Raw genomic sequence first — 26,933 nt, forward strand, 5'->3', positions numbered from 1 at the left:
ATGTAACTTTCGTAGAACTTATAGTCTAGTAAGGAAATAAGACATAAATGTAGAAAATATGCGATAATATGTGGTAAATACATTCAATATTACAGAATAAAATGTTATTTCAGGGAAAAGGGTTAGAAAAGAAGGGCAAGAAGATAAAATTCAAAGAATACATCATATAGGAAGTAAACGTTTATAGGAAGGAAAACGATGCAAGAAGAAAAAGGGAAGGGAAAATCATCCATGCTCATGGAATGCCATAAGTGCTAAGAGAATGCAGGTATAATGGGGAGAAGCATGTTCTACAGGAGATTCTAAAGAGTGCTGCAATATGAGATAAGACTGAAATGTTTGGCCAGTGTCAGTCTGAATCCTGGGCCAAGGAGTCTGAGCTTTATGGGTGAAAGGGAGCCACTGGAGAATTTTGAGCAGAAAAAATGACATAAACACCCAAGAAAGATTGTTCTGAGAATGTTTACAAGGGATAGTTTAGCAGGATGGAAAGAATGAATACAGAAAGGCCCATTGGGAGGCTATTTAAATGTCCAGATGGTGGTAACAAAAAACAGTAGCATAGGGAGGAGGGAAGCATCAAAACCCAGGTTTCAAATATGGGAAATTGGATTTTCCCACTGACAAAAGAAATCAAATCTGAGAAGCAGGCACAGGATTAACATACCTCCTTTCCCCTCTGTGGCCCTCAGTTTCCCCATCTGTACAATGACAGTGCAGAGCGTATAGTAGGCACATTTGATAAATTCTTGTTGGTGATTAATTCATAGTGTTTGCCCAGATAAGAACCTTTCCAGCTCTGACAATTTATGACTAAGTTACCTGACTCCCATGACCCATGGCTAATGTTCTTTACTCTAGCCCTCTCTCCATCCCTCCCCCTAGCTGTTTGAGTGAGCTTGCCCCTCTAAAGTCTAGACCCAGACCAGACTGTCTGCCTGTCCTGCCCTCTCTTCACCTTCTCTGTTTCAGCCCAGCAAATAGAGTGGGGAGGGAGAGGGAGAAGAAGGGAAATTAGGGTGGAGCCAGTCCTAAATAAAAACTCCCAGTGTTCAGTCCTGGAGTCTGAGTCTCTGCTGCTAGTACCAAAGCCACCAGTCTGAACCCACTCTCAGGTAAGTAAATTTGCTGCCTTCTTCTCCTTGCCCAGGTCCTTGGGATCCTTGAATTTTCTATTCTTTCCTAATGAAGGGAAACAGCCCCTCACCTACAACTCTTCCCTCTTCTTTCCAAGTTTGGTTTTCCTCTATATTTTTCCTATTTATCCCAATCTTCTTTTCCCTTTTCCCATAGGGCTTCTCCTATTGCCTGTCCCTTCTCCCCTTGATGTAGGAATTCCCCTTCCTCATTCACTTTCCCCCTTTTCCCCTGATCTCTCCTTTCTTTGGGATTCTTCTATCTCTCTCCTTTCTCCTTGCTCCAAAGCTTTCCTTATTTCCTCTCATTCCCCCCAAACATCCTCCCTTTCTATCCAGTGCTTCTGATGACAAGTCTTTTCTCTAGATTTTAAAGTTTTAACCCTTTTCTGCTTTATCAATTGGGGGAAAGCTTAATGAGAGGAAGAGGGAAGCAGTTTCTTCAGAGACAAAAAGATGAGAAACTAGTACTTTCTCATTCTCCAATTGTAGGTTCTCCCTCCCTGATACCTTTGTGTCTCCTTGCCCTGGAAAAATAGCCAAGCACCTGCTTTTTTCATCATGACTGTTTACCCTGATGCATCTCTTTGCATGCTCTCTTCTGGTCTGGGCAACAGAACTTTCTTTGACAATATTTCTGTTCCTCACCCCTGAGCCCCTCTGTCAGGGAATGAATAGTTGACTGGTGAAAGGAACTCCTTGTCCTCCTGCTTCCAGTGCAAAAGACATTGGGGTTGAGATCCTCAGCTTTAATATTCTGGGTTTTAATTTCACTTTGTGACTTGAGAAGATGCATCATGGGATACAACAATCAAAAATACTAATGCAATCTTAGACTGAATTGAGGGTTCTAATGTCTAGAACCAAACAGGGTACCACACAGCTTTACGCTGACATTGGGAGACCACATCTGGTATGTACTGGGTTCAGTTTGGGGTCCTACTCTGAAGATCACCGATAAATAAACCAGAGAACATTCAGAAGAGGATCAGGAGAATAGGACAGGACTAGAGACATGACATTTAAAGCCTTGGGGAGAAGGAAATTTAGGAAGAAATCATAACTTTCTTAATATATGTGAAGAGCTATTGTGTGAAGGATTGGATTTGTTCAGGTTGGCCCCTGAAGACAGAACTATAAACTAAGGAAACTTGGAAATCAAGGTGGGCTTGGGGAAGGGAAGCAGATTGACAAATGCAGGGTTGATATAAAGAAAAACTTCCTAGGAAATCAGAGATCTTCAAAAGGAGAATGGACTTCGGTGGAAAGAGTTAGTGGCTTCCCTCCATGGAGGTCAGACAGGCATCTATTAACTTCATCATATGGCAGGCATTGTACTAAGTATTAGGATTCAAAGGAAGCCAAAAAAAAAACCCCTGACCTCCCAGAACATTCTAAAGGAGCAGATATGTATATAACTATAGATATTGAGACAGTAATTGAAAAGATACATTCAGTGAGGAAGGGAGTTGTAACTGGGGGAGTTGAGAAAGATTCCCTTCAGAAGATGAGATTAGATTGCTGAGAGGGAGTAAAATATAAAAAGAATGAAAAGATTCTGACTTTGGATACATTAATTTCTTATGTTAGATTTTCCTTCTTTTTCAATTTTTGTCTTAAAAAATACTACTTTATGGGATGATTCTTTGGGCTAGGGAAGAAAGGGCAAAGAATACTTGGGAAAACTGTGGTGATGTAAAAAAAATTAAATCAGCAAAAACTTATTTTAAAAAAGAAGACTGGAAAAGTATAAGGAGCCATGTTATGAAGAGCTTTAAAAGCCAAACAGAAGATTTTATATTTGATTCAAGAATTAATAAGGAGCCACTGGAGCTTACTGAGCAAGAGCAGGACTTGGCTAAACCTATGCTTTAGGAAAAAAATCACTTTGATTACTGCTAGGTGGATGGATTGGAGAAATCTAATCAGTCTCCCCTTCATTTACTCCCAGATCCCCATCTCTGCCATGAATCCATTACTTTCCTTCACCTTCTCTTCTAAAAGCAACATAAGCTCACTCCCTTCACCTCTAGTAGGGATTTTGTAAAATCACATACCTAAAGCTGGAAGAGATTCCCTAAGATGTCCAGTCTGGTTCCCCCATTTAAGGAAGAAAAGAGAAATTTAGTAATAATAACAAACAGCTAACATTTACACAGTGTCTATCACATGTCAGGTATTGTGCTAAATACTTTACATTTATCTCATTTTTGCCCCCACAACAAGCCTGAAAGGTAGATGATATTATTGTCATCCTCATTTTACAGATGAAGGAACTAAGGCAACGGGTTAAATGACTTTCCTGGAGCCATACAGCTAGCAAAGTCTGAACTAAGATTTGCACCCATGACTTCCTGACTAGACCAATATTCTATTCACTACTCTATATTGTTTATAGTTCTTTAGGCTTCCCCCCCCAAGAGGTGGGGGAGGAAGACTGGGACAGCAAGCAGATTTTTAAATTGATGGAAAAAAACAAAGTACGGTCTAAGTTGGCTTCCCTGGAGATGGAAGGCTGACTAGAAGAAAGGTACATGTAAATGCTCCTGCAGAGGAATTGTATTATTATAGTGCTTCAAGATACACAAATTGCTCTTGCCTCAAAACCCCGTGATAGAGAGAATGAAATTTTACAAATGAGAAAGCAACAGTTCCTAGTCATCCACAAGAACTTGATTCAGGTCCATTCAGCAACAGGTTCTATAGGCTGCTGAAGCAAGCCTGGTGACTGTCTTCTGCCCCTCTGTCCCATCCTCCAGGCCACCCGGAAAACATCTCTGCCATGTCTTATCTTCGGCCCCTCCTGCTCTTAGCACTGCTGGTTCTGGGGACCCAGATTTCTTATGCTCAACATTGGTCCCATGGCTGGTATCCTGGGGGGAAGAGAGCTTTAGATGGAAGCCCAAGCCTAGAGGTAAGTTAAATGCATCTCTCCTTCTTCATTATCTCTGCTTCCTCTGCCTTGCAGCTCCCACAGGGTCCCTCTCCACTGGTAGAAGGTCTGGGGTTAAAGATAATATCCCAAGGGTATCTTGACCCAAAGCTCACCTACAGGAGCCTGGGCCGGGAACCACCTTCATCTCCCTGGGGAGGTCAGAACTATGGATGAGGGCAGCCCTTCTCCCACTCCATCTCTAAAGCTTTCATGGGACCTAGGATCCTTTCCCTGTCAATGGGAAAGAAGGAAAAACAGCCTCATTCATCTCGGTTTTCCATTCTCTGCTCAGGTCTCAGAAGAAGCGAAGTCGTGGGATGGGGGTGAGAGGTCCCTGCTAAAGACGCTGCTGGTGAGAGCACGCCCTGAGTCCTCCAGGCCCTATCCTGACCACCATTGCTCTCCCAAGGCCCTTTGAGACAAAGAAAATAGACTTCTACTGCGTCATCCATCCCTTATCTAGCCCCATCCTCCTAAGTGAGGAAGTAGAATCTCCCCACTCAGATGAGAGAAAGAAAGCCCAGACCAACCAAAGAGGATTTGGGTTCAGAAGTCCCCTGTGTGACTTCAGACAACTTCTTTGACTTCTCTGAGTGTTTCCTCATGTAAAAATTAGGAGGTTGGGCTCTCTCACACATATTATCTCATTCAGTCCTCTGAAATCCCCCATTTAATGTGTGTGTGTGTGTGTGTGTGTGTGTGTGTGTGTGTATGTGTGTGTGTGTGTGTGTGTGTGTGTGTGTGTGTGTGTGTGTGTGTGTGTGTGTGTGTGAGAGAGAGAGAGAGAGAGAGAGAGAGAGAGAGAGAGAGAGAGAGAAACTATACTATGTGTATTTCTATTTATTATTCTTTCTCTGGAAGTGGATAGCATCTTCCTACGTAACTCCTTTGTAGTCTATTATGTAATGCCAGAAAAACTGAAACAAGATAGAGATGAGAGTTTTAAATATTTTATTTGAATTTCTGAGAAGGAGAGATAGTCAGGAGGCAGAGCAGAATCTATTCTGTCTCCAGGGCTGAACTAGACTTTTGTCTCAAAGAATTCAGCCTTGAATGTGAGATTCCAATGAATTTTATATGTGGCTCCAAGATCAGGGAGAGAAAAGGATGGAGTCCGAACACTGTTAAACTCGGGAATATCCAGGGATGGACCATCATTCTGGTTCTGACAGTGTAGAGGGTGAGGACCATAAATTTTTGATAACTTTGGAGGACTTAGGAGCCAGGATGTCTGAACTCCCCTTTATCTGGGATTAAACATTTACAGTTTATGACTCTTTTAGAAGGCCAGAGTGGCCAGATCTCCACAATCCTCATTATTTCAGTCCTAATGAACAGGAAAGGGGGGTTGCAACCAGGGGGATTGAGGCAGAACAATTCAAGGAACTGAGGTAGAACAATTTAAGGAAACTGAGGCAGGACAATTAGGGAAACTGAGGCAGAACAATAAAAGGAAACTGTGGCACAATTAGACAATTAGAGTATGTATAATACTTCAGAATAACTTAGTTGGTCACATTTATTTTTGGAACAGTATTGCTGCCACTATATAGAACATTCTCTTAGTTGTGGTCATTTCACTCTATTATTTTATGCATAGTCATGTTTTTCTAAAATCAGCCTGTTCATCATTTCTCATAACAGAATAATATTCCTTCACAATCATAAACCACAATTTGTTCAGCCATTACCCAACTGATGGTATCCCCACAATTTCCAGTTCTTTGCCACCGCAAAAAAAGCTGCTATAAATATTTTAGAACATATAAGTTCTTTTCCATTTTCCTGCAGGTGCCATTGTTATTACCATTTTACAAATAAGGAAACTGAGACTGGGGTAGAAGGAATTTGCTCACCTAGAATGCCTATACTAATAACAACCCCTAAAGATTATGATGATTGTATATGTGAAAGTACTTTGAAAACAGTAAAGTCCTTTACAAATTGAAAAACTCCTCAAGGAGCAAAATTTGCCTTGTTTTCATTAGTTGAGTGAACTTCTGAGGAAGGAAACTCCTTCTGCCCATTGTAATGTACCTCATCAGAAGAAGCTTGGGGGCAGTGGAAGGTTGGGACATGATTAGGGTCAAGCAGCTTATGAGTGTCAGAGACAGCACTTGAATCTAGGACCCAGCTCCAAGGAGGCTAGTTTTCCATCCACACAACACATCAACATCTTGCTTTCATTAATATCATTGGTGTTATTCTCTTCCTTCTCTGCAGGCTGATATTCTGGCCCAACAACAACAGAAGAAGTGACCCAGCCCACCACCCTTCCCCCAGGATGTCAGCAGATACCTCACCCTCAGCTTCTGGGGGTTCCCAAAATCCTTTCCTTGTCTGTTATCATTATTAATGTCTATACTCTCTTCCTATAAGTCCCTAAGGACAGGGGTTTGCCAGGTCACATTTTGTAGCCCCAAAGTATTGCTCAAAGTAGTTAATTAATAAATGTCTTAATATTCTATACTGTTTCATTTGGTGATCTTGTCATTTCCCATTATTTCAATGATCTCTATAAAAGAGGCCTTCTTTATCTTCTCAGGAGGTAACCCACCATGCTAGCTTTCACCAGGCAATCAATCACCGTAGATGGAGTCAGATTTACTTGCCCAACCCTACCGTGTCTCTCAACCTTCATTCTCCCTTTTCCACTTACCTATTAGTTTTCATACTGGATGTCCTCTGCATGTTTCAAATTCAACATTCAGAAGTGAATTCATTATCTTTCTCCCAAAATTCTCCTCATTCCCTAAGTTCTGTATTACTATTGAGAGTACCACTATTGTTCCAGTCTCCCAAGCTCAAAACTTAGATGTCTTCCTCAGCTTCTCACTCTCTTACCCCATCCCTATTCTCACCCCTACCCCAGCCATATCCAATCAGCCTCTCTTTCTACCTTCACAACATTTCTCTTACAAGCCCCCTTCTCTCCTCTGTCACTCCCACTGTGCTGGTTCAGGTTATTACAATAGCATCTGCTTAGTCTCCCCCACTCTAGTCTATCTCCCACTAGGCTCCCAAAATGATTTTCCTAAACCATGGCACCTTCCTATTCACCCCAGTGGCTCTCTATCACTTCCAGGATCAAATAGCAAATTCTCTCATTGGCTCTCAAAGCACTTCATAAATTGGTGCTTTTTTCCTCCTTGTTTTTCTATGCCTTACATCCTGCAGTGTTCATGATCTGCCATCTAGTGACAGACCTCCTCCCTGTTTCTCCAACAAGACATGCCATCTCCTAACTAAATGTGTTCTCTCACTAACTGCTCTACCCATCATTCTCTCCTGCTTCATCTGCTCCTGGCTTTCTTCAAGTCCCAGCTAAAATCCTACATTCTGTGCTTCTGAAATGTTTTCCACTAGTAACCCCTTTTCCCTCTGAGAAATTTTCATGAGGCATATAAAATAGGTATGTAAAACAAACATTTATTGATAATAAATCATAATTTTCCCACCCCACATCAAGTTATATAACCTTTAAGAAAGTGCACGTTATCAAACTGTGCATACCCTTTGATCCAGCAGTGCTACTACTGGGCTTATATCCCAAGGAAATACTGAGGAGGGGAAAGGGACCTGTATGTGCCAAAATGTTTGTGGCAGCTCTTTTCATAGTGGCTAGAAACTGGAAAATGAACGGATGCTCATCAATTGGAGAATAGTTGGGTAAATTGTGGTATATGAATGTTATGGAATACTATTGCTCTGTAAGAAATGACCAGCAGGAGGAATACAGAGAGGCTTGGAGAGATTTACATCAACTGATGCTGAGTCAAACGAACAGAACTAGGAGATCATTATACACTTCAACAATGATACTGTATGAGGATGTATTCTGATGGAAGTGGATATCTTCAACATAGAGAAGAGCTAATCCAATTCCAATTGATCAATGATGGACAGAATCAGCTACATCCAGAAAAGGAACACTGGGAAATGAGGGTAAACTGTGAGCATTTTTTGTTTTTCTCCCCAGATTATTTTTACCTTCCGAATCCAATTCTTCCTTTGCAACAACAACAAAATTCAGTTCTGCACACATATATTGTACCTAGGATATACTATATTTAATATGTATGGGATTGCCTGCCATCTAGAGGAGCGGGTGGAGGGAAGGAGGGGAAAATTCGGAATAGAAAGGAGTACAAGGGATAATGTTGTAAAAAAAATTACCCATGCATATGTACTGTCAAAGAATGTTATAAAATTATTAAAAAAGAAAAAGAAAAAAGAAAGTGGGCTATAGAAAACCTTTTCCAAATGTGCCTTTCCTCTGTGATTATTTCTAATCACACCTCATAGTTTGCCTTTTGTTTCCCCCCTTCCTTAGACTGAGAACTCCTAGAGAAATGGAACAATTGTTTGCCTTTTTTTGGATCCCCAATGCTTAGCCCAGTACCTGACACATAGCAGGTATTTGATAAATGCTAATTGATTGGCCGGTGAATTAAATTGAATGAGTTGCTCTTCCTCCTCCACCACCTCCACTATTGCTCTCTCCTGGTAAAAAGGCCTTCTTTTTCTTCTCAGGAAATAACCCACCACACTAGCTTTCACCAGGCTAATCAATCACTGTAGTGACTCAAGAGTGACTCATACAGAGGTAGTCATGGCTCAGCAGCCCCCTCAGATGATTTCTGTGGAGCTTTCCCTTATATTGACATAAAATCTGCTTCTCTGGAACTTCCATCTATTTTTCCCATTTAACTATGTTATTGCTCCCTCTGTGGCATCTAGTACTTTCTGGACTCTGTGCTTCTGGGTTATAGACTTATAAATTAGAGCTGGAAGTAGCCAACCCCTTCATTTAGCAGACAAAGAAACTGAGGCCCATAGGAGTTAAATGACTGCCTGAGGCCACAAAGGCAGGGCTTGAACCCAAGTCTCCCAACTCCAGAGTCAGTGCTCTTTCCTTGGTTCCACACTGCCTAAGTGGATTCATCGGGCGGCTGATCCACTGGGAGCAATTGCTGCTGGAGCCAGGTTGAGGATCACTCTGTGGTGAAGAGCTGTGATTCCTACCTAATTCCCAGGGCAGTTGTCTGGGAGACGTGTTTCATAAAGCTAACAGGACTGATGCACACATATATACATGAATGAATGTATCCTTAATGCTTTTAGCACTCTCCATGGTCCTTAAGGATTCCCAGGCAGCAGCTGTTTGCACAGCCTGGACAGAACCTGAGATTTGGAAGGGACCTCAACAAACATTGATTCCGACCCATACACTAATCCTCAAAGGCTGCCTCTCAGCAATATTCCACAAAATTCCTAGGTGAATGCAACCAACTCTAGGATCATCTTTATTCAAAGAATCTTTAGACTGTCAGTTCCAAGGGAAGCTTACAACAGGGAACTGTGTGTCTTGACGTATGTATTCTGAATTGTAATGGAGAATTTCTTGTGGAGAGAGTGCCTGTTGGGGTGAGGTCCTCCACATTCTATCGTTTGTGGCTGGCATTTCATCGATTGTACCGAGTTCTAGAAAACTCCTAAACCTTTTCAGTGAGATCTGTGAACACTCTGGAGAGATGGGCCTGACCGTCTAAAAGGGAAAAATCAAAAAATTAAGCATGTCTAGACTTGTGTCCAGCTGCACAAGTCCAGCATAAGTATATAGATGGCTATAGATATAGAGCTTGCACGGGCAATAAAGTGGGCCCAGAACAGAAGAAACAACTAGTTAGGTTGTATTTGAGGAATGGGCAGTGCTTCCAGTGACTCTGAGGGGAGCCTGTCACAAAGCTCTTTTTTCAAACTCTATAATTCTTCTAATAATATGATATAGCTGCAAATAAGAAACAGCACACTCCTTAGAAAATAAACATTACCCATGATCCAGTGCACTGGAGAGCTGTGTGGTGGCCATAAACAGAATGGGACATGTTGCCAACAATGGCCGTGTACAAAATACTATGTAAGAAATGTGTGATCCAAGTGTGCGGCTAAAGCAAGGGGGAAACCCCAAAAAAGTCAAGCCCTAAAGCAGCTTTCCCCCCCCCCAGGCCCCTTTTGGAGTGTGGTGACGTCTGTGGCCCCATTTCTCAGAATGTTTTTAAATGCATAAAGCAGAATACATATAATCATGACAGAAATCCTTTGCCTCCGGGTCCTGAAGCTTACTCCTTCGGGGTTTTGTTTTTGTTTGTTTTGGACACCCCCTCTATAAATGAGGCAGAGCTGGGGATGGGATTTAAGGCTTCAATTGCTTAAAAATGCACGAAGTCTTTGGATTAGCTACCACGCTTAGCCTAGGGCCTGATGACTGACTGACACCGGGACGTCGTAACTCAATCCAGCTCCTTCCCTGTATGGCTAAGGAAACGGGGCCAGGAAGATCCAGTCTTTCTGCCAGTAAGTAGAAGGTCTGTCATTTGAACCCAGGACGCGAAACTGGAAACAGCGGGGCTGCCCGATGGCAGCAGGAGCTATTGCTGCCTCGGTCCTTCTCGCTGTAGGCGCTGTCAGGCAGACGCTGTGCTAAGATATTCAGGGGGGAAAACGGAGGGGGAGGGGAACCCAAACCCTCCTTCCTCAGGGAGACATGGGAAAGACAGCATTATGTGGGTACGAGATATAAGGGGTGTCCCAAAGTTTCAAGCTTTAAAGCCTTAAATCTCGGTTTTGAGTCTCACTGGGAAGTGGTCTCGGGAAAGGCTTCCTGTAGCAGGCGGGATGTTAGCTGAGATTCGGAGGCAGCCAGGAGGGAAGGGTGTCCCGGGCACGGGAGCCGGTCAGTGCAGACGCCCGGAAGCGGGAGACTGGCAAATGCGCCGACCGCAGGACCGCGGTGGGGTGTAAGGGTAATAAAACCAAGGACCTTACAGAAGGTGCTATACGTGGTCCTAGAAGGCACAGGGAGCCACAGAGTCACACGGTACGGGGCTAACGTAAGGCCTGCAGCCTGGGAACAGCCGCAGTTGGTCCTCTACCGAGGTCATCCGCAGACTGTCACCGCCTTGCCCGAAGTTAAAAGGGGCAAGCTAGGGCGGGGCGATCGGCGGGAGGAGGAGGAGACTTTCGAAGGACGGGGCAATGATTGGCGAAGGGCGGAGGAAATGGACGTGGGCGGTCGCAGAGGCGCACGGAAGGTGACGATTGGTGAATGGAGGCAGGACGCTGATTGGCGAGAGATGAGACGCTGGACCGTACGGAAAGCGACGATTGGTGGGCAGGATAAGTCTCGAGCATGCGCAGGGATAGGAGACAGGTCAGACTCGCTGTCCCAGAATGTCTCGCGGCTAGGGCCATGCTCGGAGCGGTAGGCCGCTTGGGCCGCTCGGTCAGGCCTCCGGCCCCGGCTCCTTCTTTACCACTACTGCTGCCGCCCGCGCGAGGCCGCAAGAGCCGCCATGACCCGCCCGCCAAGTCCAAGATCGGGCGCTTGCGAACTCCGACCCCCGTAGATCCCGTCGAGATGTATTTATTAACGGAGCGCTACAAGAGTTACAGGCAGATCGTACGCGCGCTCAGGTATGGAGGAGGGGCCGCGCACGAGCTGGGGAGGAAAGAGCCTGCGCTGGGGGCGGGGCCTCAGCCTCCCTGTCAGACCTCGGGGAAGAGAAGGGGCTAAGACTTTGGAGATGGGTATTGAGGGGGAGTCAGTTCCCCAAACTTTTCGTTAAGTTCTTTCTAGGAAGGTATTTTGCCCCAGTACATGAAATACAAAGATAGGCGCTTTTAATAACAGTAATTGATAACTGTAAGTGCAGTGTGCATATATATCCCTTTTAAGGTTTGCACTAACTCTTATTATGCGCCACAGCCCTTTGAGGTAGTGGGTGATGTTTTTGTACCCATTTTACAGATGAAGAAACTGACTGCTAAGAGTACTTAACTTTCCCTCTTAGCATTTTAATTCCTTGAGAGCAAAGACTAATCTAATTTTTCTCTGTGTATCTCCAGCATTTAAGCGTGGGGCTTGGCACACAATAAGCATTTAATAAGTTCTTTTTTTATCCTCTCATCTATTTAAGAGACTTGCTCAGAATCAAACTGAGGAGCGTCTGACATAACGTGAAAATATAGGTCTTTCTGAGCTCCGGATATAGCACGCTGCTGCAAGGAGAGGGCGGGAGATGGTTCCCGAATTTTAAGAAGTAGATAATGGAAAATCCGGAGAGACAACTATGAGATGGAACGTTTTCACCTTTTAGTTGTTACTGCCGTGTTTGCTCTGTGTGTGTGTGTGTGTGTGTGTGTGTGTGTGTGTGTGTGTGTGTGTGTGTGTGACAGCTCAGCGTGAGGAATATGGAAATGTTTAGAAGAATTGCACATGTTTAACCTATATCATATTGCTTGCTGTCTTAGGGAGGGGGAGGAGGGAGAAAAATATGGAACACAAGGTGTTTTTTTTTTTTAATTTTTAAAGTTCTTGGCAGTTTCTTATTTTTTGGATTTTATAAAATTAATTTTATAATTATAATTTTTTGACAGTATGCGTGGGTAATTTTTTTTTATAACATTGTCCCTTGTATTCATTTTTCCAAATTATCCCCTCCCTTCCTCTACTCCCTCCCCTAGATGACAGGCAATCCCATACATTTTACATGTGTTACAGTATAATTTAGATACAATATATGGAACACAAGGTTTTTTGAAGATGAATATTGAAAACTATCTTTGCATGTATTTAGAAAAATAAAATACCCTCAAAATGTTATTTTTTAAAAAGAATTTTAGCAAAACTAAGATAAATCGTCCAAAAAAAAAAAATCCTAGAACAGTTTCAATTATTCTTCCTCTTTGTTCATCAGTCAGGATGAAAACAGAAAGTGTGTGTGTGTGTGTGTAAGGGAGGGAGGTTACAGGGTCAGTTCTTTTCCCTATTAACCTAAACATATCATATTTTCTTTGAAATAAGATCTCAAAGGAATAAATTTTCAAGCATCTGAAAACATGGAAGAGAGATGGAAGAGACCATTGTAGGCATGGGGAGAATGGGGAAATAAGTGCCGTAGGACGCAGAGAATGGCAATATGTGGTTTGCAAGGATTCTTCTTTGTGGCTTAGAGGCCCGATTGCAATTCGAGATGGATTTCACTGCTCTGGAGGACAGGGAGGAAAGGGATGGTTCCCAGAAGTGACTTTTGATACCAGATTTATGAACCCCAGGCTTGAATTCATGGAGGAGATTTGGAAAAAAACATATGAAGAGAAATATGGGAGACTGAAAGCTATACAGGATGCTGAGGAACACAAGCAGCTCATGGCCTGGAACCAAGCAGAGAATGCTCGGCAGCAGGCACTGAGGTGAGGAGCTGCTTCTGCCCATTCTGGAGGTCCCCGGGTCCGCCTTAGCACAAGGGTGGGAGGGAAGTCTCACCTGAGAGACAAGGGGACCCCTGGCCTGGCTCTGTCTTGACATGTCAGCACACAGGAGCCCGTTAGAGAAACCTCATGCTTTTATGGACCCCCTCACTATAGGATCTCCAGGTTTCAGCGGCAAGAGCAGGAGCAGGAGCGGCTTCGGGCACAGGAGGAGATGCAGAAGGCCCAAGAAATGGAAGCTTTTCTCCGCGAGAAGGAGAAAGAAGTTCTGCAGTTGCAGGTGGGCCAGAGCTTGGAATGTGGGCCCTGTCCAGGCCTGTGGGTTAATGCTGGCAGCTTCCTGGAGGGATCTTCTGCTGGCCAGAAGGCTTGGAGCTCTGCAGCTCCGTGCTCAGGAGGTGTCACTCCTCTGCCCATTTCAGGGGGTTCTGGCCTTATGGCCCTTCCTCCCTTAGGTGTCTGTGAGAAGGACCCAGGTGCCAAAGGTCTGACTCTTTGGTGTTATGTCTGGGGCCATTTAGCTGAAGGAGGGAAGGGGAAGCTGCCCTCCACAGGTTAGCAGGGAGAAGAAGCTTGGCCTGAGACAACAGGAGCAGTGAGAGGGACTGAACATTGTTGGACATTCAGAAGAGATATTCTAGGAGAGCCGTCCAGTGGTGGAACTCGCTGCCCTGCTAGCTAGTGAGCACCCCATTGCTAGAGGTATCCAGCCAAAGGCCGGTGGGTGCCCAGCATTCCTACCCAGGGGAAAGGCTGGCAGGGCACCTGCCTTCTGCCTCAGTTCTCCTCTGTGATTCTGCCATTTTTGTCCCCAACAGGAAGATGCAAAAACTTTCATTACTAAGGATAACTTAGAGGAGAAGATTGAAGCCGCCCTCAACAATCCTCAGAACTACAATTGGGCCCTTACCAAGGAGGGCCATGTGATTCGACCCCCCCGTGGGACTTAGGGGTACCAGTCATGGCAGCTGCCAGAGCTGAAGGGTGGCAGCTGGAGCTCCAGGAGCTCCTGTCTTTCTCTTCCACCCCCACCCCCATTCCAGCCTTTACCTGGCCTCCTTATTGAGAAATAAGGACTAAACAGTTTACAGAATAAAGGGATGATGCCTCTTTTGTAAGCCTCCTGATCTTTTTCAGATTTTCTGGGCCGAGGGCAGGGGCGTCTTCCCCATAATTTCTCCCCCCTCATTCCCTCCCCCCCTTGACCTTTCTGCTGACCCTCACTCTCCTTAGACAAATCCTTGTCCTCAGGACCAGGAGTAACCATCAGATCTAACCCCCTCCTTACACAGAGGGAATCTTTGGCACAAAAGGACAAGAGATTTATCAAAATGAGTGCCAGAGGTGGGCAGAAATCTCACCTTCCCTGAGTCTTAAGGCTGGAGCCACAAACAGCCTCTGCTCTTTGGAGATGGGACAAACTCCCAGCTCCTAAACCCATGAAGCCTCTGTTGTTGAGTCCAGGGAAGGCTCCCACATGTGGGGTTCAGAGTAGGGAGGGGTCTTTGGCCCCAAATCTTGGCCTGGAAGGGGTGGTGGACAGGGAGCAGATCTTGGCTTGTGCTTCGTCTGCTCTCAGGAGAATCCCACCAGTGCCCCTGCTCCCCATTATCAGTCACTCAGCATAAGCCCATGGTGGTGACCCAGGAGAACACAAAAGTAGAAGCCTTTGGGAAATTAGAGCAGGAAACACAACCTGGAAAACCAATCTTTTGGGGGGTTTGAGGGGAGAAAAGACAAGTGACTGTGGTCAAGACAGTGATTTCTTCAGATGGGATGATAGGGGCACAATGGAGAGAGAGTGCCCTGGGGTCCTCAGGGGGACCTGAGTTCAAATCCAGCCTCAACCACTTAATATCTAGAGCTGAGTGATCCTGAGCAAGTCATTGAACCACAATTGTCTCACAGCAAAAGAAAAAGATGGGATGAGAGCAGGGGTTCCTGGCTTAAGAGAGTGCTCAAAGCTCTTCCTGATACAGAGCTCATAAAGCAGCCTCCCACCTCCCAGCCTCTGGAAGTCCCTTCCTCTTTCTTTCCCTTGCCCTCTAATCCGGACACATTGTAAAAAGAAAACAGCCAAGACTAACGTCCCAGAAAATCAGCTTTATTGAAGGGAAAGGGGTAGGAATGAGGGGCCCCCTCTGGCTGGATCTGCCCAGATCTAGGAGAATGTGGGGTCCGGGTCACAGACAGGGTCTAGCCCACAGCCATCTGCAAAAGAAGAAATGACGTTATCTCAGTCAGTGGGAGCCTGCTCAAGTCCCTAACCATGGAGAGGAAAGGGAAAGGGGCTTCGGGGGAGGGGGGGGGACTGTCCCAGCCATGGCCCTGGAGGCTGTGCCGTCTCACACAGGGGTCTGCGGACCAGGAGTGCCGTCACTCACCGCTGCTGCAGCAGATCCCGGCGGCCGCACAGCGCCCTCCGCTCCCGCAGGGTTTCTGGCCAGACTGGCACGGGGAGGTCAGGTAGTGCTCCTCCTGGCACCTCAGGCTCTGGGCGGTGCCCACGTAACAGCCGAGCTCTTCCCCGCAGCAGATGCTGGGGCCGAAGCAGCGCCCTTTGCTTCCGGGGCCGCAGGGGAGGCACTGCAAGAGCGGGAGACGCGGCTGAGCGTCCGGGGCAGGACTCTGGCCAGTGTCTCCCAGCCCTATTCCCCCCCTCCCCCCCCAGGAGGAGCACTTGAGGCCCCGGGGACGGCGGACTCTCCTCCCGCAGGGAGGCTGCACGGGAGCGCAGGGGAGCAGCCGGGACCTAGGCCGGAGCTCCCCTCTGCCCTGCCCTGCTCCGCCTTATTGTCAGGGGGAGGGAACGTGGAGAAGGCGAGTCTGAAGTTGGGAGGGGGGAGTCAGCACAAGGGAGCCAAGCATCGGGGCCGGCTGCGGGACCCGCCCGCCCTGGGGGTGCGCTGTGGGGGGGGCCTTCTGTGGCCGTCGCGCCCCGCACCCAAAGGCCCGCGCACGTGGAGAGGAGGCAGGCGGCCCGTGGGCTCCCACCCGCGCCGAGCCTCACCTCGCGCACGTCCATGTCCGGCGCCGAGCGCTTCCCGCGGATGGGGCAGTTCTGGATGTAGCAGGCGGAGGCCAGGGCCAGGAGAGCGAGGAGGTAGCAGCAGGCGAGGCCCGGACGGGCGCGGGCCGCGAGGCGCTGAGGGGAGCCGGGGCCGCCCATGGGGAAGCTGGCCGGAGGCAGGCACGAGAGGCTGGGCTCGCAAGCCGGACCGGGGAGGCTGAGCGCTGGGTCCCGGAGGCTGATCTTCCTGGGGCTCTGAGCACTGTAAAGGGCTAGAACTGAGCAATGCACTTGAATGATGAAGCACGTGAGACTAATTGCCAATTGGACGGTTCCCTATTTACTTGTTTAAGGTTGACCCTCCCCAGCTGTTCTGTGCTGACTTGATTGGTGAGACAAAGAGAGGGAAGTGACTTGTGTGGGAGGAGCAAGAAAAACTTGGGTGGTGGAACTCACGCTCACTTGCACTCGTGACCTGGCGTTGGAGGTGACGGTAAAGATCTAGAATAAAGACATTTAGTGGTCCTGACTCCTGCTGATATCTGGAAAGATAGAGTTCCAGCATTTGGCGTCCAACGTGTGGCTGGCACCCTACTTCCACCGAAGTCCTCCTGTGACCAGGAGATTAGGTGAGTATTCTAATAGAAATAAGGAACTTACCTTGTTAAGGACTAAATCAGCAATCTCTAGTAACTGAGATGGGGCAGATGTTAGGTAAATCCTGGGCCTCAGCTGACCCTGCTCCAACCCCAGCCCCTGCCTCATCTAGCAATGCTATAGAGGATATAATTAAGATAATTGATGAGAAAAGTTTACTTGTTCCCATCCCACAAATGAATAATCTCATACACTCATTGATTCGCACGTCCCCTTGGTTCTTAAATGAAGAAAAACTACGTATAGATAAATGGAAGCTAGTGGGACTTGAAATGAAAGAATTTTACTCAAAAAATGGGAATTGTCAAATTTTCCCAGAGGTATTTTACCTATACAACTTGATTCTATTAGACTTAAGCTATCAAGAAGAGTTTAGAAGAAGGAAGAGTTCTAAAAAGGCTCAGAGAAGGAAGCGGGAGGAACAAAAGATAGAAGATAGGCAAACTCAGGACATTGCCAGAGGGCAAGGGGATTTGAATGAGGAATCTGAGGGTGTAGACTCTGATTGTCCTGAAGAAATTTCAACCCCACCTAGAGAGCAGATTATTGATCAGCCCACATCCACTCCACCTTCAGGGACGGAGGGAGGAGGAGTAGTGGGAGGGGCGGTGACCTCATCAGCGCCCCCCCCTCCTCCCACACAGAGCCCCCCCAATTAACTTAGCTGAGCCTTATAAAAGATATGAATGGACAGTTTTGCCACAGGGAATGAAAAACAGCCCTACTATGTGTCAAATGTATGTTGCTGCTGCTCTTACTCCAGTAAGAAAAGCATTTCCAAAAGTAATGTTATTACATTACATGGATGATATATTGGGATGTGCACCTGAGGAACAAATGTTAGAAGCATGTCTACAAAAAACCATAGAAACACTAAGGAATTATAAATTGCACATAGCTCCAGAAAAGATTCAAAGACATGCTCCTTTTCAATATTTAGGATATGAAGTATATCCTAAGGTGCTTACAGTACAAAAACTCTCCTTAAGAACAGAGAAGCTTCAAAGGATATGAACAGACAATTTTCAGATGATGAAATTAAAACTATTTCCACTCATATGAAAGAGTGTTCCAAATCACTATTGATCAGAGAAATGCAAATTAAGACAACTCTGAGGTATCATTACACACCTGTCAGATTGGCTAAAATGACAGGAACAAATAACGATGAATGTTGGAGGGGCTGTGGGAAAACTGGGATACTTATGCATTGTTGGTGGAGTTGTGAAAGAATCCAACCATTCTGGAGAGCAATCTGGAACTATGCCCAAAAAGTTATCAAAATGTGCATACCCTTTGACCCAGCCATACTACTACTGGGCTTATACCCCAAGGAACTACTAGAGAAGGGAAAGGGTCCTGTATGTGCCAAAATGTTTGTGGCAGCCCTTTTCATAGTGGCTAGAAGCTGGAAGATGAATGGATGTCCATCAATTGGAGAATGGTTGGGTAAACTATGGTATATGAATGTTATGGAATATTACTGTTCTATAAGAATTGACCAACAGGAGAAATACAGAGAGGCTTGGAGAGACTTACATCAACTGATGCTGAGTGAAACGAGCAGAACCAGAAGATCATTATACACTTCAACAATGATACTGTACGAGGATGTATGCTGATGGAAGTGGATTTCTTCAACATAGAGAAGAGCTAATCCAATTCCAATTGATTAATGATGGACAGAACCAGCTACATCCAGAAAAGCACTGGGAAATGAATGTAAACTGTTATTTTTACCTTCTGAATCCAATTCTTCCTGTGCAACAAAAAATTCGGTTCTACACACATATATTGTATCTAAATTATACTGTAATATATTTAACATATATAAGACTGCTTGCCATCAGGGGGAGGGGGTTGGGGGAGGAAGGGAAAAAATCTGAATAGAAGTAAGTGCAAGGGATAATGTTGTAAAAAATTACCCATGCATATGTACTGTCAAAAAATGTTATAATTATAAAATAAAATAAAAAAATTAAAAAAAAAAAAAAAAAAAAAAAAAGAACAGAGAAGCTAAACACCTTAAATGACTTCCAGAAATTGATAGGAGATATCCAATGGATGCGTCCCGTGCTAGGCTTGACTACCTGTCAATTGCAACCATTATATGACATTTTAAGGGGAGACAGTGCTTTAAATTCACCACGCCAGCTTACAAAAGAAGCTCAAGAGGCTTTGAGACAAGTTGAACTGGCTTTATCCAATGTGGTTGAAAGAGTCACTCAAAAACCCTTGGAAATATCAGTTTTTGCTACACAAGAGGCCCCCACAGCAGTCCTTCATCAAGGAGACAGTGTGATAGAGTGGGTGAACCTCCCAGCACAACCAGAACAAAGCCTTATTCCTTACCCAGTGCTTGTGGCTAGAATTTTATTAAAGGCCATTAAACGAGCAGTACAATTATCTGGGACAAGACCTGATAAGATATATACCTTTTATACTAATGCACAAGTTAATGTGTGCTGCGAAACCATCCCAGAGTGGCAAATTTTATTAGCCATGGCTCCAAATTTTGCACACGGGTCTCCATTAAAGATAACCAGACTGCTACATAATTGGCAATGGATTCTTGAAGAAAAGGTTTCTAAAGTTCCTCTTAAAGGACCAACTATCTTTACAGATGCATCCAAACATAATATTTGCGCTGTGTATTCTCGTGACTTAACTATAAAGAGAGTAATCAGAACTCCTTTTCAGTCCACTCAGCAGAATGAATTGTATGCAATCATTCTAGCTCTTGCTTATTATCCGGGAGACATAAATATAATATCTGATTCAGCCTATTCAGTAGGTGTGGTACAAAGAATTGCCACAGCCCAAATAAAATTTGTAGCCTCCAATATATATCAGCTCTTTAAAGAGCTTCAAGAGCAAGTGAGAAAGCATCCAGGTAAGATTTATATTTTGCATGTCCATTCCCATAGTGGACTTCCAGGTCCTATTTTTGATGGTAATTCAAAGGCAGATAGCCTTCTAACCATGCTGGCCAGTACTCCTTTATTTCAAGAAGCACAAGAGTCTCATTCTAAATATCATCAGGCTGCCCGAGCTTTACGTTTGCAGTTTGGAATAACAAGAGAAGAAGCTAGGAGCATAGTAAAAGCCTGTACAGCTTGCCTTCCTTTCCATGCTCCTACACTCCCTCCAGGGAAGAACCCTCGTGGTTTGAGACCTAATGAAATTTGGCAAATGGATGTGACCCATTATAAATCTTTTGGTCGTCTATCTTTTATCCATGTCGTGGTAGACACCTTTTCAGGATTCACATTTGCAATACCAGCAGCAAAAGAGACAGCCCGAGTGGTCACTGAATTCCTTATACAAGCATTTGCAATTATGGGCGTGCCACAAGCAATAAAAACAGACAATGGACCTGCATATACATCTAAACATTTTACACACTTTTGTGCACAGTATAAGATTTTACACACCACGGGCATACCCTTTAATCCTCAAGGGCAGGCAATAGTAGAGAGAAGAAACAGAGATATTAAGACACTCCTCCAAAAACAAAAGAAAGGGGGAGCCACGGGTAACCCTAGAGAACTTCTAAATTTAGTTCTCTATACCATTAATTTTTTAATTTTTGACAAAGATGCACTGGCTCCAGCAGACAGGTTTTATAACTCACCGGAAGGGCAGTGTCCAGTGCGAGCAGCTCCACTGTCTTTAGATAATCGCCAAGTGATGTGGAGAGACCCAGAAAGTGGTGAATGGAAGGGACCAGATAGGTTAACTGCTTGGGGGAGAGGGTTTGCTTGTATCTCTACAGATGGAGAAGGAATCAGATGGGTGCCAACGAGCCGTATTCGCCTTGTCCATCGGAGAGAGACAGAGCAGACCCTTGAAACGAAGGAGAAGGCCCAAGAAACATCGGGTGGTTCCGTTGCTGACTGTGCCCACCACTGAAAGAACCTGGCAGTTATGGCGTTTGACCCATGGACATCAAAAACTGTTGGACTTGAAAATCCTCAGAAATCATTGGATTCTCTGAGACATCATAAGACTATTGTAGGACTTGAAAGTCTCAGGAATCATTGGATTCTCTGAGACATCATAAGACTATTGTAGGACTTGAAAGTCTCAGGAATCATTGGATTCTCTGAGACATCATAAGACTATTGTAGGACTTGAAAGTCTCAGGAATCATTGGATTCTCTGAGACATCATAAGACTATTGTAGGACTTGAAAGTCTCAGGAATCATTGGATTCTCTGAGACATCATAAGACTATTGTAGGACTGAAATCCTCAGGAATCATTGGATTCTCTGAGACATCATAAGACTATTGTAGGACTGAAAGTCCTCAGGAATCATTGGATTCTCTGAGGCATCATAAGACTGTTGCTGGACTTCAAAATCTTGTGGGGATCATTGGATTCCCTAACATATAAAAAGACTGTTGCTGGACTTCAAAAACTTGTGGGGATCATTGGATTCCCTAACATATAAAAAGACTGATGTGGGATTTCAAAAACTTGTGGGGATCATTGGATTCCCTAACAGTGAAGCAATGGACAATAGATTGGTTTTGGACTATTTCTTGGTTGCTGAAGAAGGGGTATGTGTGTCTGGTGTCTACATACCCTCCTTCTAGGACTTCTGGAAATCTCTTACAATACCATGTTGATTTATATTGTTTGTTATGTCACTATTTGCATGTACAATTCCTGTTTGTTACACCACATCGAGTCTGCACTGATTGTGGGGAGAGTCACCACTAATAGCCTCTGCGTTATTGCTATGTGCTTGTGTAATAACTCCCATGCTGATGGGTTTGTGCATACTTGTCTCTAATAAGGCCCTTCAATCCAGAAACCCGCTAGCAAATCCCCACTTCTCTTTGGTGCTTCTCATCTCCCTTCCTGAGATGTCAGGGAGGGCGTGATTATCTCCTTTTTAGTGCTTTCATCTCCCCTCCTGAGAAGTCAGGGGGGGCGTGATCACGTCCTTTTTGGGGTTCTCATCTCCCTGAAAGGTCAGGGATGGCGCGACCTCCTGTGGTCTAAAACAAAAGAAAGCGGGAGATGTAAAGGGCTAGAACTGAGCAATGCACTTGAATGATGAAGCACGTGAGACTAATTGCCAATTGGACGGTTCCCTATTAACTTGTTTAAGGTTGACCCTCCCCAGCTGTTCTGTGCTGACTTGATTGGTGAGACAAAGAGAGGGAAGTGACTTGTGTGGGAGGAGCAAGAAAAACTTGGGTGGTGGAACTCACGCTCACTTGCACTCGTGACCGGGCGTTGGAGGCGAAGGTAAAGATCTAGAATAAAGACGTTTAGTGATCCTGACTCTTGCTGATTTCTGGAAAGATAGAGTTCCAGCAGAGCACCGGGGCCGGAGCCCGGCCTATTTATGCCCCGGGGCCCAGGACCTAAGGTGGCAGGCGCTTGGAAGCTCACGCCGGGTCAGCGGGGCGTCACTGCCTCCGGTGCCCCCGCACTTAGCCCGCCCGGGCTGGGGCACCGGGTCAGCTTGTCTGCTCAGGGCCGAGCTCGGGGTCAGAACCCGGGCGCTGCCCTCATTAGTCTGGAGCTGTCCTGGTGCCCCCAATGAACTCCCAATTAACCCTGGGCTCTGCAGACCAGCAGCCCGCACTTACTCCCCCCTCCCCCAAGACTCGCTCCTCTCCGTCTGTCTCCAGGTGGAGAAGAGCTGCTCCCGGGCTTCCTCTCTCAGAGCAAGAAACGGCCGCTCCATCTCCTGGGAAAGCAGAAGCCAAGGCCCAGAGAGCGAAGAGGCTCCCAGAGAGTGGGCTCCAGAACCCCAGTCCTTAGTTCCTCCCTTTTATCAAAGGCTGCCTGCCCCAGGAAGAGGGCTTCCCAGGATTGGACCAGGAGTAGGGAGATCTCCTGTCCAGTCCCAGCCCTGTTACATACAGTGGCTAGTGAATTAATCAGTGCCTATAAGCAAGCCCTTTCTACCTTTCTCTCACTCCTTCCAATCTATCCTCCATCTAGCTGTCAAAGTCATCTTCCTAAAGTAAAGGTCTGACCATACCGCCACTTTCCTTTCACTAAGTTGAATTCAATAAATTTAGTGACTCCCTAATTTCGCCATGATAAAATATAAAATTCTCAGTTTAGATTTTAAGCCTTTAATAAAATGCCCCTTTCCTACCTTTCCACTCTTTTTAGACTTCATTTTCTTCCCCCCAAAACCAATTGCACCATTGTACTCTGGACTTTTTTTTCCCTGCCTTTTCCCTTTAGCTAGAAATCTCCCACCACTCTTCTCTACCTCTTGGCTTCTTTCAAGACTCAACTAAAGACAAAAAAACCTGTCCCAATTCCCCTGGACACTAGTGCCTTGCCTTTGTTGATTATTTCCAGTTTGTTCTTTTTTATGCCTCATTGTTTTCATGTTGTCCCTTTAGATTAGATTACAAGCTCCTTGAGAGTAATAAATGCTTTCTTTTACCCTTAGCTTTAATAGAAAAACAAAGAAAGTTTCTTTCTTCTCCCTTTTTAAAAATTCAAGCTTTTATTTTCAAGGCAGCTAAATGATGCAGTGGATAGAGCACTGGCCCTGAAGTTAGGAGGACTTGAATTCAAATCAAGCTTCAGACACTTAATGCTTCTTAGCTGTGTGACTCTAGGCAACTCACTTAACTTCAGTTGCCTGGGGGTGGGGGGGGAGAGGAGAGAAGCCTTTTTATTTTCAAAACACATGCACAGATAATTCTCAACCCCACCCCTTCAAAACCTTGTGCTCCAAATTTTTCCTCCCCTCTTCTCCCCACCCCTCCCCTAGCAAGTAATCCAATAGATGTAAAACATATGCAATTCTTCTATTCATATTTCCTCAATTATCATGCTGCACAAGAAAAAATTAGATCAAAAAGGGAAAAATTGAGAAAGAAAACAAAATATAAGCAAGCAATTAAAAAAAAAAAAATGAAAATACTGTTACTATCCATACTCAATCTCCATAATCCTCTTTTTGGGTACAAATGGCTCTGCCCATCACAAGTCCTTTGGAACTGTTCTGAATCATCTCATTGTTGGGAAGTGTCACGACTATCAGAATTGATCATTGTGTAATCCTGTTGTTATGCACCATGTTCTCTTGGTTCTACTCACTTTACTCAGCATCAGTTCATGTAAGTCTCTCCAGGCCTTTCTGAAATCATCCTGTTGGTCATTTCTTACAGAGCAATAATATTCCATAACATTCATAGACCATAATTTATTCAGCCATTCTCCAGCTGATGGGCATCCACTCAGTTTCCAGTTTCTGGCCACTACAAAAAGGGCTGCCACAAACAGTCTTGCACATGTCGGTCCCTTTCCTTCCTTTAAGATCTCTTTGGGATATAAACCCAGTAGAGATACTGCTGGATCAAAGTTTGATAACTTTTTGAGCATAGTTCTAAATTGCTCTCCAGAATGATTGGGCCATTTCATAACTTCACCAACAATGTATCAGTGTCCCAGTTTTCTCATATCTCCTCCAACATTAGTCATTACTTTTCATGTCATCTTAGCAAATCTGAGAGGTGTGTAGTGGTATCTCTCATCTTAATTTGCATTTCTTTGATAAATAAAAAAAAGAAAATTTCAATGATAAGAAATATGGGGATAATTTTACAGGTTTCACTAATAAAAGCCTCATTTCTCAAATATATAGGAATCTAAGCCAAATTTATTAAAAACATGAGCCATGTTTTTGTTTTGACCATTAATAAATGGTCAAAGACCATAAACAGGAAATTATCAGAAGAAATCACAGATATATATATATATATATATTTCTCTAATCAATAACAACTTAGAATAAGTTATTCTATGTTCTAAGTTACTAGAGCATATGCTCTAAGGTATTTTTGATTAGAAAAATACAAATAATAACTTTGAGGTATCACTTTTCCCTAAGAGATTGGTTAACATGACAAAAAAGAAAAATGATAAATGTTGGAGAGCACATGAAAAAATAGAGACACTAATGCACTACTGGTTCAATAATCAGGAGATTCACTGATTCAGCATTTTGAAAACAATTATTCTTTGACCCAGCAATACCTACTAGGTATTGGTCTACTAGGTCTGGATCCCAAAGAAATCAAAGGAAAAGTATCTATATGTACAAAAATATTTGTAGTAACTTTTTAAATGAGAAATAATTGGAAACTGAGGAGATGCCTATCAAGTGGGGAATGATTGAACAAATTGTGGATTATGACTGTGATAGGGCCATTGTACCATTATAAATAATGCATAGGAGGATTTCAGAAAAATCTGGGAATTTTTACATGAACTGATGAAAAATGAGGTAAGCAGAACCAGAAGAACATTGTGCACAGTAACAAGAATATCGTACAATAATCAACCGTGAAAGACTTAGCTATTCTCATCAAGACAAGGATCCAAGACAATTCCAATATGCATGAAGAAAAATATGATCTTCTTCAGAGAGACAATTGGTGAACTCCAAGGACTGATTGAAGCATTTTTTAAACTTTATTTCTTTTTGTTTTTTGTATGTTTTCTATTGAATTAATTAATAAAACTAAGAGTTGGTTCTATGAAAAAACCAACAAAATAGACAAACCCTTAGTAAATCTGATTTTAAAAAAGGAAAGAGATAAAGCAAATTGTTAGTCTTAAAAATGAAAAGGGAGAACTCACCACTAATGAAGAGGAAATTAGAACAATAGGAGCTACTTTGCTCAACTTTATGCCAATAAATTCGATAACATAAGTGAAATGGAAGAATACCTTCAAAAATATAGCTTGCCCAGATTAACAGAAGAAGTAAGTAGTCTAAATAGTCCCATCTCAGAAAAAGAAATAGACCAAGCTATTAACCACTTCCCTAAGAAAAAATCCCCAGGACCAGATGGATTTACATTTGAATTCTACCAAACATTTAAAGAACAACTAACTCCAATGCTATATAAACTATTTGAAAAAATAGGGATTGAAGGAGTCCTACCAAATTCCTTTTATGACACAGACATGGTACTGATACCTAAACCAGGTACGTTGAAAACAGAGAAAGAAAATTATAGACCAATTTCCCTAATGAATATTGATGCTAAAATCTTAAATAAAATATTAGCAAAAAGACTACAATCATCCCCAGGATAATACATTATGACCAAGTGGGATTTATACCAGGAATGCAGAGCTGGTTCAATATTAGGAAAACTATTAGCATAATCGACTATATCAATAACCAAATTAACAAAAACCATATAATCATCTCAATAGATGTAGAAAAAGCATTTGATAAAATCCAACATCCATTCCTACTAAAAACACTTGAGAGTATAGGAATAAATAATCAGGAGCATATATTTAAAACTATCAGTAAATATCATGTGTAATGGTATATGTTTTCTTTTTCAACATGACCAATAAGAAAATATCTTTTGTGTGACTTCACATATATAATTACATCATGTTGCTTGCCAACTCAAGGTATAGAGAAGGAATAAGAGAACTTGGAATTCCAAATTCTTAAAAATGAGTGTGAAAAATTTTTACATATAATTGGAAAAAATATTTCACAAAATAAATAAAATATATCTTTAAAAGAGAAAAATACTTGTTTGGTGATAATCAGTCTGACCTGGGAGGCACTAAGAAGGGAAGAGGAAGGGGGTAGTTTATTTTTATTATAACTTTTTATTAACAGTACATATGCATGTAATTTTTTACAACATTCTCCCTTGCACTCACTTCTGTTCCTACTTTTTCTTTCCTTCCCTCCACCTCCTCCCCTAGATGGCAGGCAGTCCTATACATGTTAAATACATTATAGCATATCCTAGATACAATATATGTGTGCAGAACCAAACAGTTCTCTTGTTGCACAGGAAGAATTGGATTCCGAAGGTAAAAATAACCTGGGAAGAAAAACAAAAATGCAAACAGTTTACACTCATTTCCCAGTGTTCCTTCTCTGGGTATGG

The 26,933-nt window shown here is 43.8% G+C and overlaps 3 protein-coding genes across 3 annotated transcripts; 2 read left to right on the forward strand and 1 right to left on the reverse strand.

The window, feature by feature from the left end:
* Positions 1-1,010: 1,010 nt before the first annotated feature.
* On the forward strand, positions 1,011-6,536 carry LOC141546300 (progonadoliberin-2). The gene is made up of 4 exons (XM_074274001.1): positions 1,011-1,115; positions 3,896-4,050; positions 4,364-4,423; positions 6,295-6,536. Exons 2-4 carry the CDS (start codon positions 3,919-3,921, stop codon positions 6,328-6,330), a joined length of 228 nt encoding a protein of 75 aa, XP_074130102.1. The 5' UTR covers positions 1,011-1,115; positions 3,896-3,918; the 3' UTR covers positions 6,331-6,536.
* A 4,714-nt stretch (positions 6,537-11,250) lies between these two features.
* On the forward strand, positions 11,251-14,457 carry MRPS26 (mitochondrial ribosomal protein S26). The gene is made up of 4 exons (XM_074276678.1): positions 11,251-11,547; positions 13,189-13,326; positions 13,501-13,624; positions 14,163-14,457. The coding sequence occupies exons 1-4, from the start codon at positions 11,264-11,266 to the stop codon at positions 14,292-14,294; spliced, it is 678 nt and encodes a 225-aa protein (XP_074132779.1). The 5' UTR covers positions 11,251-11,263; the 3' UTR covers positions 14,295-14,457.
* Positions 14,458-15,427: 970 nt separating this feature from the next.
* On the reverse strand, positions 15,428-16,675 carry LOC141547962 (oxytocin-neurophysin 1-like). The gene is made up of 3 exons (XM_074276679.1): positions 16,355-16,675; positions 15,729-15,930; positions 15,428-15,555 (listed from the first exon to the last, which is right to left on the reverse strand). Exons 1-3 carry the CDS (start codon positions 16,511-16,513, stop codon positions 15,506-15,508), a joined length of 411 nt encoding a protein of 136 aa, XP_074132780.1. The 5' UTR covers positions 16,514-16,675; the 3' UTR covers positions 15,428-15,505.
* Between the last annotated feature and the right edge of the window lie 10,258 nt (positions 16,676-26,933).

This window comes from Sminthopsis crassicaudata, chromosome 6 (genome assembly GCF_048593235.1).
Source record: "Sminthopsis crassicaudata isolate SCR6 chromosome 6, ASM4859323v1, whole genome shotgun sequence".
Lineage (NCBI taxonomy): Eukaryota > Metazoa > Chordata > Mammalia > Dasyuromorphia > Dasyuridae > Sminthopsis > Sminthopsis crassicaudata.